The sequence below is a fragment of the Mesocricetus auratus genome, unplaced genomic scaffold (genome assembly GCF_017639785.1).
Source record: "Mesocricetus auratus isolate SY011 unplaced genomic scaffold, BCM_Maur_2.0 Super-Scaffold_100030, whole genome shotgun sequence".
Classification (NCBI taxonomy): domain Eukaryota; kingdom Metazoa; phylum Chordata; class Mammalia; order Rodentia; family Cricetidae; genus Mesocricetus; species Mesocricetus auratus.
The window spans coordinates 13,469,615-13,486,276 of record NW_024429211.1 but is presented as its reverse complement, the minus strand read 5'-3'; the positions used below and the strand labels follow the sequence as shown (position 1 = coordinate 13,486,276).

The 16,662-nt window shown below is 46.7% G+C and overlaps 1 protein-coding gene across 1 annotated transcript in view; it reads left to right on the top strand.

The window, feature by feature from the left end:
* The first annotated feature begins 16,294 nt into the window (after positions 1-16,294).
* Slc6a5 (solute carrier family 6 member 5) overlaps positions 16,295-16,662 on the top strand; it is a 55,882-nt gene continuing 55,514 nt past the window's right edge. Inside the window, 1 exon segment of the mRNA XM_013122862.3 lies at positions 16,295-16,574. Coding sequence (XP_012978316.2) covers positions 16,572-16,574 — 3 coding nt within the window. The 5' untranslated portion in view covers positions 16,295-16,571.

Sequence of the window (16,662 nt, the reverse complement as noted above, 5' to 3'; positions counted from 1 at the left end):
TATAGTCTTAAGAGGCTGGGCCTGTGATGGGGTGATATGAAGCCCATGAGATCACAAGGATCCCCTCTAGTAGGATCTTTACAAGAAGAGTCTGCGAAAGAAGAGGGAGACAGAACAGAGGACTCAGCCACAAGGATGCTTCCTGTCCCTTGCCATGTGCTGTTTGTCCCATGAAGATGCTAATGGCCAGATGCAGCCCTTAGACCTTGGACCTCAACAGCCATGATCCAAATTAAACCATGTTTCTTGAGGCCTTTCCTGGTCTGTGGTCTTGTACTTTTGACAACAAAATTATGGCCAAAGACAGTATTGTAATTATCTCACTTCCAAAAAAGCAGACTAATGCTTAGAGAGATTGTAATGACTTGGTTCCACTCGGGAAGATCATGGATAGTTCTAAAGTCAAGGTAGATCTATTCCAAAGCCCAGTCTTTTTTCTTTAACTATAAGGAGTATAAGTGTTTTGCCTGCATTTGTGTATGTACAGTGCTCACAAAGGCTGGAAGAGGGGTGATGGATCTCCTGGGGCTGTAGTTACAGATAGTTGTAAGCCACCGTGTTGGTGACCAGAACAGAACCCCGGCCCTCTGCAAGGGCAGCTATTGCTCTTAACCTCGGAGTCACCTTTCTAGTCCCCCTCTCCACAATGCTCAGTCTTAACCTCATTGGGGACCAACAGAGCACGTATGACTTGCATGCAGACGATATCTATCAGTCACCTGGGTCAGGTACAAAGCCGTCTCTGGCGGCCTCTGGGTTCTTTCCTCCTAGCTGCCCGTATTTTGGGAAGTTGGTTTTGAGGGAGCCACGTGGAGACTGGGTAGAGTCCAGCTAGCACATGCACCTTCCTTCCACAGAGTATTTTTATTTCATTTCTTTTTTGGGGGGTGAGAAGGGCAGGTTGAGACAGGGTCTCACTCCGTAGCCCAGGCTGACACTGAAGATGACATGTATGCACCACCGTGGAAGCCTTTTCAGCCAGCATCAACCAGCGGCTAGTCTTCTTGGCACTTGTTTGGGGATACAGCTCACATACCCTTCACCCATCTGGATGCTGTCAACACTGCAGTTTGTAGTTTCTTTTTCAAGCTAGAAGGGTGCCTTGAGGATTTGTCGGTTGTTTTTGTTTTATCTGTTTTGGTCACTGTTTTATTTATACCATCTGCCCTGGTTTCCTTGTGCACTTCATGTCTGAGTTTCTGGGTATCATCTAGCCTTTCATAAGTCACGTTTCGGTAAGTACCCCGTTCACAGCCAATAGGAGCAGCAAAGACAAACTGCTTCCCTAGGGAGCGCATCTGTAAGTTGCCTATGGCTCCACGCTGTGTGCTCTCTGCTTGGGGGTGGGGGATAAAAGGCACCTTCTGTCTGGAATATACTGGTCTCTTGGTGGAAAAGAGACGTGAAAGCCATGCAATGCTTTTTATTGTTTGGAGACAGAATTTCCCTGTGCATCTTACATGGCAACAAAATCACCACCCTTCCCCCTCAATCCCCTGAGTGTTTGGGTTCCATGTGTGACCTCCAAGCACACCAGCTCTCATCCAATTTCATACGCTTCCTTGAAATGTGTGAAATGTGTCTGAGCTGACGTAAGAAACCTGTCACTTGGGCAGGCCATGGTGACACACTCCTTTGATCCTGGCGCTTGGGTAGCAGAAGCAGGCAGATCTTTCTCTTGAGTTCTCTGCTGTCATTCCCACGGGTGTTCTTCACAGTTGAGAACATTCTGTCGTCTTCGTCTATTAATGCAGGACCTTAAGTTGTTCCCCGAATCCTCAAAAATGTTATCACCCTCCATTTCGGAGCTCCCCAAGTTTAAATTACTTCATTTCCCTATTTAATTTCTAAGTTAGCTTACTGTAGATGATGTATCTTTGTGCATAAAGCTGTGCCTGCCTTTTGTAATATCCCATATGTAAAAGTCCCACGTGTTAACACTAATTGATGGCACCAAAGAATGTTCCATTTATTAGGGGAGGTAATTATATGAACTCTCTTTTTTTTTCAGATGAAAACCCAATGAGAAACAAGTACACCAAGATGTTTTGTTCATGACAAAAGGCAGACTAACACCGACAGTTTAAATATAAGAACGCCAAGATGTTATGGTCATGTCAAAAGGCAGACTAACACCGACAGTTAGTTTAAACAGTGTCACTCTTCTGCCGGCCTTTGCCTGAAGATTGCAAAGTTGGGTGACGCTCACACCAGGTCTTTCTGAGAACTCCTTTTTTGACTCCCACCTGACATAGCAATCAAGTTCTAAAGCCTTAGTAAGCAGGTATTACCCTGGGCACGACGCTGAAACGTAGTCCCTAGCATGAAGACAGACAGAGGGCGAGAGGAGTGAAGACTATCTGGTTTCTCACTGTCATCATGGGAATTTGGGCTTCAAAATCTAAACAAACTTCAAGTTTTGCCTCGGGGTCAAGGTCTTATTTGGGAATATTAAAGACAGAGTAGATTCTTTTGGGAAGGGGGATGTTAGCATTCTTCAGAGAAACAGGACCGGTGGAGAGTACTACCAGCCTGACTTGTGCTTTCAGAAGCTAAGTTCTACCGGCTGCTGTCTGGAGACTTGCAGAAGTGGGAGCCCAGGAAAGCCTGAGAGCAGGAAAGCCAAAGCCTTAGCTAGATAGGTCCGTGGTGCAGTCAGAGAGGGTGTTGCCTGTAATGAGAAATCTATGTGCATCTATCTGTTCAAGGGGTATCAGGGATTTATTAAGATATGAAAAAGGGAAAAACACACTCAAGAATGTTGGATATGGTAAATCCAGTTTCAGAGTCCTTGGAAAGCTGGGGACTGATCACATGCTTCTTCACACCATGTGACCCACTCTTCACCACCCAAGACAGCAAGGGACCCCTCCCTCCTTCCTTTTTAAGAGGTCACACTGGCAGGGTATAAGCACCGCGTCTCTCAGTCCAGATATCACCAAGTCATGGGTGGAGCTTTTTTGTCTGAATAAGAAGAAGGCTCTAAGCCTAATGCAAAACTATATACAATAAGAAGGATTATCAAATATTGTCCAGTAGAAAGAAAGGATAGTAGCATAAACAAAAATGGAACTAACAACCAACAAGAACAATGCCAAGTAAGAAACACATACTAAATGTCCAGAACACAGGTAAATGGTAAATTACAGAAGTTACTCCAATAGCTGTCCCATCCTGAAGAATCTGAATCTAGTATCTGATGTGCTCTTAGTTAAGATAGGAGAGGATAGTAACTGTGACTGTCTAGTTTTCAACCCCGTCAAAGACTTGAGAAGGAAAATAATATTACCTGTGTAAGCAGGAAGTGCAAGCAAGGGACTTCCAAAAGATGCAAGAAATGACAGAGACAGCTGGCTACCTGGACAGTCACTCAACGTCTCTCTGCAATGTTGGGGCAGCTAACTTTGGCTATAGGCTTAGAGTATCTGACAGACCATTATCAGAAGCAGGAAGATTCAAAAGACTATCCTACCCTGTCTTAGCAAGTTTCAGGGTCACTTTTCCTTGTATCCTGCTTGTCCAGCTTGGACAGCGTGTTGACTGTCAGCAGTCAAGGCAAAGGGCAGTTCTTTGCCCAATAGGCCAGTTTTGCCAAGAAAAAACAAACTCCAAATGGAGTGTCTCCAGTGCCCATCATGCTCTCAGCAGTAGATCGGTGCTGCCAGGAGCAGTCCTGTCTCACGTCAACAGGATCCTAAGTTATGAAGACATTCCTAAACTTTGAAGTGTTTGAAGATTACCTATCCAGAAAACATCTCTGTGCATCTAGAGAACCAACATAACTATAAGTATGACAAACATGGGTCTTTTTTTTTTTTTTTTTGGTTTTACGAGACAGGGTTTCTCTGTATTGTTTTGGAGGCTGTCGGTCCAGCCTGGCCTCGAACTCACAGAGATCTGCCTGCCTCTGCCTCTCGAGTGCTGGGACTAAAGGCATGCGCCACCACTGCCCGGCCAAACATGGGTCTTAATAACCTATATACTTAAAGACTAAAGCTTCACATTATAAAAATAAACAATCTTCAAACATGTGTGCAGCATGAGGGTAATGACCTTGAAATTGTAACAATATATAAAATAATCTTCATCAGAGGCAGAAATGTATAGTGCAATATGACAAAAACTTCCTTAATTTGTATCAATATGCAAAACATGTTAAGCAGAAGTAGAATCTATACCAATGTAAATTGCCTAAAGCTAATAATAGTTGCTAAAATAGTTTATAAGTAGCTGGGCAGTGGTGGCACACACCTTTAGTTCCAGCAATCGGAAGGCAGAGGCAGGAGGATCTCTGTGAATTTGAGGCCAGCCTGGTTAACGGATCGAATTTCAGGACAGGTTCCAAAGCTACAGAGAAACTCTGTCTTGAAAAACAAAAACAAAAAAGTAGCTACACTAATCATTGAGGAGGCCTGGGCAATCTTTGGGGCCTCGGGTACTAGATCAGTATTTATCCCTGGTGTAAAAATGGACTTGTGGAACCCATTCCACATGGAGAGATGCTCTCTCAGCTTGGACACATGGGGGAGAGCCTAGACCCTGCCACAGATGATATGACAGACTTTGGAGATCCCCCATGGAGAGCCTCACCCTCCCTGGGGTGGGGAGGTGGGGGGGGAAGGGGAGGGAGATGTAACTGGGATTGATATGTGAAGCAAGCTTGTTTCTAATTTAAATTTAAAAAAAAGCAAAACAAAAAAACAAAAAGTAGATACACTAATGTACCTTATTTTCCTATGTATCTATTCCTCTCTTATCTCTTTTCCAAAAGAGATTGCTGAGTCTAAACTTACTTGTTCCACTCCCAACACTATTACAACTTATGACCAGCCCCCAACAGATGACAATTATCCATGGGAATACCCACTAAGGTTGCCTTTCCTCCACGCTGTATGGTCACGTGACTCTTTTCCCACTGTCCAACCAGCAGAGCCCACTGAAATGCTCTGCACACACGGTGTGTGCAGGGGCACCTGCAGTAAGGAAACACAGGAGCCACTACCTGCTGAACCCTTGCTCCTTAGGCTAGAAGTTCAAAGCCGAGCAGGGTTGATTCCCTCTCAGGAATCTGTGGGCAGGATGTGTTCCACATCTCTCTCTTGGCTTGTCACTGTCTGTCTTCCCTCTGTTTCTTCCAAGCCTACTTGTCTGTGAGTCAATCCCCCTTTAGAAGGACACTAATTACACTAAATGAAGATCAGCCTTAGTGACCTCATTTTAACTTGATTGCCTCTGTAAAGACTTTATCTCCCCAAAGAGCCATAGGCTGAGGATCTACCTGTTTTGGACTCCAATCTGTTTTCAAGAAATGCAATCCAACCCCTATTCTGTTAGATCGCAAATAGTACCTGGTGCACAAGTTTGTGCCTGACGGACACACTCTCTCTTAAAAACCCTCCCAAAGGGTTAGACCTCAGAGGGTGGCAGCTGCCAGTGGATGGTTTAGGGGAGAAGTCCCCAGGCTCCCAGGTTCTCAGCTGGAACTGGTGAGGCAGACAGCCTGCTTGTTGGTAGGACATTCTGTGAGAGCAGCAGAGGCTGTGGAATGATACACCATCTTTGTCTCTGGTACCTGTGTGGCCTACAGTCTCTCACTGAACCTTTCTAGCACTGTTTAGTTTTTTATTAATTCTTATTTAAACTAAAAACAATCTTATTTTACATACCAACCTCAGTATCTCCTTCCCTCCCCACATCCTACCTTCCATCCATTCTTCAGGGAGGGTGAGGCCTCCCATAGGGGATCATCAAAGTCTCTGCCACATCATTTGGGGCAGGACCTAGGCCCTCCCCGTGTATCTAGGCTGAGAGAGTGTCCCTCCATAGGGAACAGGCTCCCAGAGTCCATTCATGCTCTAACACTGTTTCTTACCTGAAAATACCACCCAAACTGTGGATAAAGGCATTGAACACGGTATCTGGATTCCAGTGGCCAGCTCCATCTTGGGATGCTGTAGTAAGCAGGGCTCCACCCTGCGTTAGAGAGCCACACAGTGGTGGCAATGCACACTCAGCCTTCACTGGGGACAGATGCTGCTCACCTCATGCAGGTGACCTTGAAAGGCCAGGCTGATAGGGTTGGCTCTCAAGGAGAATGGCTGGAAGGTCTGCCAATCAAACAAGATGACAAAGAGTACTTTAGTTTCAAGACACTGCTTCAACTTGGCAGTGTCTGCTTGTCCCACAGTGGCAGGCTTGGTGGTTTTTTTGCAAGGCAAGTGCACTATATGTGTCGGTAGAATCGGAGCTGCTGTAACAAGATGCCAACTAACACTAGATGGCCCTTCTCTCTCTTTTTTAATCCCACACTGTTATTAGTGTGTTCATCTATGAGGATGGGAAGCCACACGTTGGAGTGGCCTGATTGCTAGGACACCAGGGTTCAAGAGAATAAGGCATAAAGACTGGCAGACATCAAGACCCAGAGAGAAGATGGCGCTGTGGGCAGTCTGGCAACCGTCTACAAAGATGACTCCCTGAGAGTTAGTCATCTTTAAGTTGGGTTTCTGCCCCCTTGGAATCCTGAGCCCAGATGAGATGAAGCCCATTTTTTTGAAATTTTACTTCTCAGGGCTGGAGAGATGGCTGAGCAGTCTACAGCACCAGCTGTTTTTCTAGAGGATTCACTTACAGTTCCCAGCCCTTACATGGTGGCTCACGATCATCTGTGACTCCAGTTGCAGGGGATCCAATGCTCTCTTCTGGCCTCTGTGGGCACCAGGCACATACTTGATGCACAGACACTCATAACGACAAAACACTTATATGTAACAGTAAAAAATATATATATATATAAATGACATCATAGAGCTGGGTGTGGAGGGACATACTGTAACACGGAAAATAAAAGACCCGAGTCTGATATTGGGATCCAAACTTCAAGTTGAATATCAGAAAAACAAGGCAGTCGGCACTAGCTCTCACCTCTAGCTCAGGCTGAAAGGGCTGATCTACACAGGAGCTCTTCACCAAGTCTCAAACTGCTGCCTCGTGACTGGAGAACGAATGCCCCTACTGACTCCAGATATTGACTTACGTACCTCTCATGAGTCCAGGGATTAAAGATGTCAACTATAATTCTGTTTTAGACTGATTCACTCTAGTGTAGATATGGGTGGCCTTGAACTCAGACAGATCCCTCTATCTCTTAATCCTGAGTCCTAGGATTAAAGATGTATACCACCATCTATACCACCACCTTCTAGCTTCTGGCTGCTGGGATTAAAGCTGTGTACCGCCACTGCCTGATCTCTGTTGCTCGAGGCTGACTTTGCTTTTCTGGATCCTCAGTTAAGCTTTAATAAATCATAAGTAATATATCACTACAACATACCTTTAATCCCAGCATTGGGGAGGTAGAGACAGGTGGCTCTGTTAGTTCAAGACCAGTCAGGGCTACGTAGTAAGACCCTGTCGAAAGAAAGAAAGAAAGAAAGAAAGAAAGAAAGAAAGAAAGAAAGAAAGAAAGAAAGAAAGAAAGGAAGGAAGGAAGGAAGGAAGGAAGGAAGGAAGAAAGGAAGAAAGAAAGGAAGCGAAGAAAGGAATGAAAGAGAAAGAACGAGGGAGGGAGGGAGGGAGGGAGAGAGAGAGAGAGAGAGAGAGAGAGAGAGAGAGAGAGAGAGAGAGAGAGAGAGAGAGAGAGGAAAGAAGGTCTGCAGTAGTACCACAGATCACAATAGAACTCTCGGGAAGCCAACAAAGCACTCTAGTAACACACTGTAGATGCACTCCTTGAAAGCATGGTCTCACAAACAACACCCTAAATGTCTTTGCTGGCATCAGGTTGAGCAGCCCACCACATGGGGCACAGCCCACCTTTTTCTCTCGGTATCAGTGAAAGCAGGCCTTCAAGGAACAACGGGAGCATTGAACCATGCCCATCACAGACGCTAACGTTCCCCAAATGCTCCCTCAGGGGTCAGTGACAGAGGGTCTTTTCTTTGTTGGCTCCACCAATCACCCCGACCCTGGGATGGTTTGCATGGAGCTCTTCATTTTGGCCCCCGAGCTGTGCCCAGGTTAATGACCCGGAAAAGCACGTCATCATGCAAACAATTTGCAGAAGGCAGAGGGAGCCAGGTGCCTTCCCTGCAGAGGAAGTGCTCACGAACCCTGCTTGTTCTGACACCATTTGCATCATTTCTCAAAACTGTGTAATTAAATCCTGTGTAAACAGATGGGCTCATTTGTTTGGTCCTAATAACTGTTAAAACGTGGATATTGTGCTGACAATTGAGAATATTTATATTTGCCAAGAAATATTCTTTTGTTAAAAAATCCTTTATACTAAAGAGAAATTTTGTTTGTTCTTTATAGAAACAAACAATACCTTTTTCATCAACCAGAGGTGGCCACTGATTACCAGGCATCCCCGGAAAAAGGGCCAGGAAGATGCCACAGAGCACTGTCCCCATGGGCAGAGCGTGGGTGCTTCTTCACACACAGCTCCAGGAAAGTGTCTGCCAACCAACTAACAAGGCCGGATTCCCAGATACGTGCAGTTCCATGGTTAGGAGCCCAGCGCAAGAATCCAAAGGGGAGATGAGGGGACAAACACATACGTAGGTGATACAGAGTGCTGGGTTCATTTGCTCCCAGATGCAGGGGAGCCATATTCCTCAGTGGTGTAGGCACTGGTAAGTGGCCCTCAGTCAAGCAGGTAGGGTGCAAGAACCCTAAAGAAATACAGCAGGACTCACACACATCACAACTTGAAAGTGGGAAGGAGGCTTGTGAGAAGGAGGGCTTCAATGGGAAGAGATTAGAGGGGACAATGGGGGCAATATGATCAAAGTAGATTGTGTGTGTGTGTGTGTGTGAGAGAGAGAGAGAGAGAGAGAGAGACAGAGACAGAGACAGAGAGACAGAGACAGAGACCGATGAAACAATAAACATCTCTTAAAACCATGCCTTCTGTGTTTGAAGGTCTGCGGTCTAGAACAGCACTTCACCACAGAATCTCCTACAATGACAGCATCACTCAGTATTCCTCAGTACAAATAGCTGGCGGACACCGGGAACTTACTTACTGTGACAAAAGAAGGAAATTTTACATTTAATTTCATTTTAATTAATTTACATGTAAATAGGAAAAGACACTCGGGAGGGGTGAGCAGTTGTGATGTATGGGGTGCTAGAGAGGTTCAGGGTACATGCAAAATCGGCGTAGGAAAAGCTAGGGAGGAGGAAAAGCAGTGAGCCTCAGGGAGAAGGACTCCAGAGGCTTCTACAGTTCCAAAGGCAGAGTTACAGCAGGAGCTGACAGTTTTCAGGGGAAACACACACACACACATGCACGCACGCACACACGCGTGTGCAAGCACACAACACAACACAACACTCATGTCTTGTTAAGAATAAAGACTTGGCCAACAAAGCCAGACATGCTAGGCTTCACATAAGAAATTGTGACTTCTCAGGTAACTTCCAAATCCAGTATCACAAGGAAGCTGAGGCATCCTGTCAGTCTGTATGCTGAAGTCTGTAACATACTCATCAGATTCACTCAGCACGGTGAGCCGGTCTTGCTGAAAGGAAAAGCAACACTGAGGGGGAGTAACCTCCGAGGTCACACAGCTGAAGAGCGACTGAGCATCCAACTGTTCACTACGCAGGGAGGGGTCTGCACTAGAAGGCCAGTCCTAAGAGACTGTCTAAGAAGATTCGGGATCATTCCCAAGCCCTGATGGTGACAATAGGGTCAGATTCTTCAAGGCCATTGATTGACGGGGTCTCATTCTGGTGTGTGCTCCAGCTTAACAGAACCGATAGACACAAGTTTGGCAATAACGCCCATGGTCCAGCCAACAAAAGCTGTAAAGGTGCACGCGGTGGCAAAACCATAAGTGTTGCCTGGCAGTTGTTCTCAGTGCACCTGCCTCAGGACCACCATCCTGTCTTCTCCATCCTTTACCGAATCTTTGCATAGCCATGTTTAGCTCCACAAACTACCTGACCGGCGAAGCTTCCCAGCATTTGTTCCACCCTGTTTGTCTCTGCAAGGTTTGCCTAACAGTGAACTCAAATCTTACTCGCAGCTAACTAGGACAGCAAGAGAGGCACAGACGGGTGAGGGTAGAATCTTGTTTACTAACATGGCAGACAACAACACCAATTAGCTTGTACCCAATGCGTTCAGAAAATGGTCTTCACCCTTCACTATTGGGTGTGACGAAGACCCAGCCTCTCATGGGTTTTTGGGAATCTGAGCAGATGGATAGACTCACAACTTGAAATTTACTAAACAGTTACCAAACACACACAATAAGCAAAGGAAGCTACCAAGAACAAGAAAGAACAACGGGCTGAATGTATGGTGTTTGCCAAAAGGGCCATCAATGTGTGGCAAAGAATAAAAATGAGAAATTTTCAAGTTGGTGTCATTTTAATCATTTTCTTATTTACTGAACATTGAAGATGGGATGGAAAGAATAGGACAGAATCACATTTTCCAGATCTGTGTCCTCTGAAGGTCTTAATCAGACCTCACTTGCCTCCCAGCAGAGCAAGGAGAGGGAACAGAATTCTAGATGCAGGATTAGGGCTGGGGAGATAGCTAAGTTGGTAGCATGCTTCCTAGCCTGAGTGGCATCCAGAGTTCAGTCTCCAGCATCACATAAACTGGGCGTGATGGACACACCTGCGATTCCAGCACTCAGTTGTAGTGGCAGCAAGATCAGACGTTCGAGGTCATTCTTGGCTATGTAGTTAGTGGGTTCAAGGCCAGCCTGAGCATCCACTCCGACTTCAGAAAAAAAGAGGACCAATTATACGGATATTGACACTTGACCTTAATTGACTGACTGCCTTGTTTTGAGTTCTATTTCTCAGAGAAAGACCATGGATATGAGTATGAGTGAGAGGCCTGTTTGGTGAGTGTTCTTGTTAATTAGGGTGATAGGTTCTACTGCTGAGTCTATTCTCTGTAAAAAGGTACATACAGCATTTGACATAAATTTGTGTGTTATTGCACAACCAGGCTTTAGAACCCAGCCTTCTGATCCTTTGGCCACTTGTACTTGGCTGCCCCTCATTGTCCTCTTCTGCTCTAACCACAACAACATTCACAGCAGTGACCGATTAGCTGAATTCCTAATTGCCTCCTAATTAATACGTGTGTTTCCACATCTGGCTGCAATATGTACATACATATGATAATTTAACTTTCATTTACTTCTATTTATTTATTTTATTTTTACATCCCAACCACAGCCTCCCCTCCCTCCTCCCGACACCCAGCTCACATCCTCCTGCTTGTGTCTTCCATCCCTCCTCTGTTTCTCTTCAGAAAAGGGCAGGCCTTCCATGGACATCAGCTAGCCATGGTTTATCAAGTTGCAGTGAGACTAGGCACCTCCTCTACTATTAAGGCTAGATGAAGCAATCCAGTAGAAGGACTAGGTCCCCAAAGCAGGGAACAGCATCAGAGACAGCCCCTGCTGTCACTGTTACGAGTCTCACATGAAGACCAACTTACACAATGCTAACATTTATGCAGAGGGCTCAGATAGGTCCTGTGCAGACTCCCTGGTTGGCAGTTCAGTCTCTGCAAGACCTTATAAGTCCAGGTTAGTTGATTGTGTGTGTGTGTGTGTGTGTGTGTGTGTGTGTGTGTGTGTGTGGTGTCGTTGACACCACTGGGTTGTATAATCATTCCTTCCTCTCTTCTACAGGACTCCCTAATGCTTGTCTGTGGGGCTCTGCACCTGTTTCCATCAGTTACTGGCTGAAGCCTCTCTGATGACAATTGAGCTAGGTATCATCAATCTATGACTGTTTTTCTTTTTGCCAGTTGTGTTTGCTTCTATTCCAAGTCTCTGGGCTATCCAACCTCTGGGTCCTGGCCCTCTAGGCAGTTTCATTTACTTTTTATCACACACACACACAACAAAAACAAAAACCATTTCATTTATTTATTTTGAGACAGAATCACATATATTCAAGGCTGGCCTCAAACTTACTATGTAGCTAAAGATGACCTTGAACTTCTGATTTTCCTGTCTGCATGTCCAAGATCTGATATTACAGGTGTGCACGCCACTATTCCCATGTTTTATTGAGCATACAGGATTGAACATGGGTCTTTGGACATAGTGAGCAAGTAATCTACCAAGTGAGCTCCATCTCTAATTCCCCCAACTAGGATCATCTTATACACACTTCACATATCTGGCTTATCTCAAGATTTTATGAAAATCTCCCATATCCATCTGACTTTAACTGCAAACATTGCTTACTAATGATCTAATGATGCATATGCTTTCTTTGCCTCCTCTTTAGTTTTCCATTTTGTCAATTATGCCACAATAATAATAAAAAGGTATTTTTAAATTGCATTGGACTATATTGCTAGCTCCAAGGCTGGTACAGTGCATTTTTCAAAGGAAGATGCGAATAGCTTTCGTTTCTACTGCTACAAGTGACTCAGGGTTCTTTTTATACCGGAGAATTAAGGTGAGGAACTGCAGGTATCCTTGAAGGTCCTTCACAGTTTGTTGTAAACTTCCCTGCTTCCGTGGTCAGCACCTACTGGCCTGCAGACTGCTGCAGTGACTTGGGACTCCTCATTACTGCAGCATCTCTTAGGAGCCTCTAGCTCTGGGCTGGTACACAGAGTCCTGGGGGGGGGGTCTGGGGAAGGAGGCTCGCTTTAATCTGTCTCTGTCCTGACCTGGGGGTCTAAAGGAGAACCGGGCTGTCAGGCTGGTCACTAAGCTCCAGTCTTTCTGCACCGCGTTTGACCTTAATAGAAACCAAGGTGCTTCTGGACACACCCATAGCAGCTTCAGGGTGTGGGCGCTTTTTCTAGGGTGATCCTAAGATTTTAAAAATAGAGGTAAACCCTTGATATCTTTTCCGGGAAGTTTACAGCTTTTTTGTATCATCTATCAACCTATGCACCTTCTGAGCCAGGTACAGTGATCTGCTGTCTTTCCTAAACCTGTGAGTCTTCAAGCACACCGTCCATTTAGACAGAACAATAGCAAGAGGCAATGCTCAGGCATACCAGGCAGCCAGCTTCAATTCATTCACCTTATGTGTATATTCCCATTTATCCTCAAGCCTCTCCGCACCCCTGGTTAATTCTTGCCTTTATTTAGCAATGGGCAATGTCTTTCAAGGTCACAGAACTAGGAGCTGGTGTGTTCGGTCTGCAGAACTCAGGTTCTCGACACAGCGCAGCAAAGGCAACAGCCGCAGTAGACACTACAGCAAAATACTGCATGGCTTCTTGAATGTCAGCCATGTCACCGGAAACTGACACGGTGCCCTCACATCCATCATCTGTGGAGGTTGTAAGTGCTGACACACCCATATGAACACCAGCTGAATACAGACACACGATTCCCACCACATTTCATTTCTTCTGTGTGATATGGGGTACACTGGAATCCACGAGGATTCCCAGCTCCAATCCCAGCTCTGCCTGCACACCCCAGGCAAGTTTCCTGGCCTTTCTGACGAAATCACACTGCGGGTTCTTCCTTGCACCAAGTCGTGACTGTGTGACTATTACAGAAGGCTGAGGCCGCTATCACTGGTGAATAGTAGAGCTTGATGTAAAAAAAAAAAAAAAAAAAAAGCCTTTCCTTCCCCTCCTCTCTTCCTCCTGGGGAGAAGGAGGGCAGCGACTCGGCTTAGCCGGATTGTCCTCTGGGTGCTCGCAGCCTGCATTCCAGCCAGCTTCAGTTCCATACAGCAGACAGTTAGTTCTTTTTCCACTAGGCTGCTCCAGCCGGGTGGTGGACCCGGTCTTCGCAAACAGCTATTTATTTGCTTATCTGCAAGCAAGGAGGGGAGAGAGGCAAGTGATAGAGGACAAAATCAATTACTATTTTTCATCTTTGACAAAGTAATTAAGGCCATAGCGACTGGCTAATTCCGACCGAATGGCTGCGCACTGATGGATGCGGATTTACAGCCTCCTTGGCTTCGGTGTGCACCGGCCCAGATTATCACTCTAAACAGCCGGCGGAGGAGGCAGGGGGTGGAGGCCTATGTGGGGTGGGTGAGAGACTCCCTCCCATTTCTGCTTTTTAATTAATTTATTAATTTTATTTAATTCTGCAGCCCTATCCTTGAGCCTCACAGGCACTGACCAACTGCACTCCAGATGATGTGCCCCAGGGCCACGCTCCTACTTCGCTGGGGGTGGGGGGGGCACGTCGCTTTTTTGGCTGGTCACTGTCCTTTCAGAGCGACTCCTCTCGTCTCGGCTCTGAACCCTCTCTCCACTCTATCTGCAGCCCCTCCTTTCTGGAATCTTGCGGCGGGAGGAGCGGGCCTTTGTGGAGCCTGAGCTGTAGCGGTCCCTGCACGTCACCGGTCACCCGCCACTGCAGGGCTTGATTAGCCCCATACTAACCCAAATGCGCACTTGGTCAGGCGACACGTCAGGCCTGGAGACTGAGCGGGGGCTCCCGGCATCACTCACACTCAGCAACGCAGTGGGGGTGGAGGATGGGGTGGAGGGTAGGGTTGGAGGGTGGGGGAATGCAACCCTACTAGCGAGGGGCATTCGCACGCCCCCCCCCCCACCGAGTCAGGCTGCTTGAATGCAAATTTGGAGACTGGCCAGAAGCTTCTAAGTCGTGACTGTATGGCGAATCTAACTAGGTACAGCGGTCTCACGACTCTCTAGAGGCCAAGGCTGCCCTCCACATTTATCCTTTCCCGGATCCTGCTCCTTCTTGAGATCTGAAGTCTGTTTCTGAAGAAGAGTAAAGATTTATTTATATTTTTTTGGAGGGGGACAATGACGATATTCTGGAATTTTCATTCCTGCCCGCTTCCAGAGCCTTCTTCCGCCAGAGTACCCCACCAGCCTCTTATTTCACCTCTGAGAACTTCCCCATTTCTTGGTTGCATAGGTGACTGGTGCAGGTGACAGACGTGGAGGCGTTAGTAACCTCTTCGGGGAGGGGTTCAAAACAGACCTTTTGACCTTAGCTGGCTTTCACAGCCTTAACATCGGGATAGTTTCTCAAAGGCAAACTTAAATGAGATAATTTCGTGGAAGCCTTAAAGATGGCCCAATAGCAAGAGCACAGTTAAATAAATGTCGATAAAACGTTGTCTGGAACCGGAAGGACAGAGCTCTATGGCTACCTACTTACTCCATTCCTTACCACCCCCACCCCCAAATAGTGCGGATCCTGAATCCAGGTGGCTGTGCTGGGAGAGGCAGGCTTACAGAGACGCCTACCACCTTTGGAGTCTTGGAAGAGTGAGGGAGGAGACCAGGGCTGGCTCAGCAATGCCCGCGGCGTCCACCGCAATCTGCCTCCTCAGCCTGCGCCCTCGGCCGCCGCCGCTTTGTCCTGGCTCCTCGGGGAGACGACTCAGTCGAGTGCGACCGCGCGGACCCGGAGGCAGTGGACCCCCGCTGAGCTCAGCACGCTTTCCAAGCGTTTCAGGAGGCCACGGTGCCCTAGCTAGGCTGTCAAGACGAGAGAGAAGGGAGGCATATTGCTGCGCGTTCCCTTCTAGTCTCTCCAAATGACATCTTTGCAAAGAGCTTTCCGTTTTGTGATTGTAGCTGTTGCCTAGTACCCTAGGCAAAGTCCATAGTCCACCTTTACATAACCTTGACCAACTCTAGTCCCCAGTGCCCGTCCGTTTTAGGGTTGACAATCTTAAGGTTTCCCGGAGGACCAGATCTGCCCAGGGTTGCTGAGGTTCCTGGTTTAGGATAAAACTGCGCTTTGCAGTCAAGCTTGACTTTTAAAGGGTTTTTACTTAAAGGACTATGGAGAAAGGATGGGTTTACACGTAACTGAAGGACTGAGTCAGTGTTTAAAAAAATTAATTTTTCCCTAGAAGAGCCTAAAAACATACAACGAGGAAAAAACAGCTGTACTGAAGATTAGTAGACACAAAACTAGAACTGTTTAAACGAAATCTAGGGATCCTTCCCAGGCCGGCTTTCCAGAAAGAGTGGGATGTGGGGATCTAGACCCAACTCAATGACCAGACAAGTGCACCCTCACCAAATGTAAGACACTCGTCTGAAACAGGCATTGCAGATCTGGCTGGTTGCCTGAGACAGGCCCGCCATCATTCTGGGGAGTGATATTCTGGAATCTGACAGAGACCCAAGGAGGCCTAAAGCGAATTTGATGGGATAGGAAGAGGAGCGATTTAACCCCCTCCCTCACCACTGCCCAATCCACTTGGTTGGGGGTTCCGCCTTGTCTTGGAGTCTTGGGCGCAGTGGGACGTGCCTCTCCCATGCTTCCCTTAATTAGCAGGAGGCAAACTTTTCTTGTTCCCTCCCACTGGCTTTGGTTTAGTAATCAGACCCACATGAGTCACGCCAAACACGCACGCAGCCCCCTCCTGCCCGAGTGACAACAGAACAGCGTACTCCAGGCTGTTGTCCCTTTAAAATCCGAATCCAAAGGGGCAATGATTTATCAAACGCGTATTATCAGGAAGATGTCAAACGAAGGGCACCTTGCTTCCCACTGACGCAAACCTGGCCTTTCCCGGGAAGATATAGAAAGCGCCTCTTGTTCCCTAGTCCAGTAGCGGGTTTTACTCTACGGTTCAGTCTGTTGTCCGCATCAGACATGGTGAGTGCTTGCTTTTATTCTCTTAAGAGGAAAGGTGGATGTGGGAATCAGGAGGACAGGTTCGTTTGGGGGTATTTCTTTTTGGAAA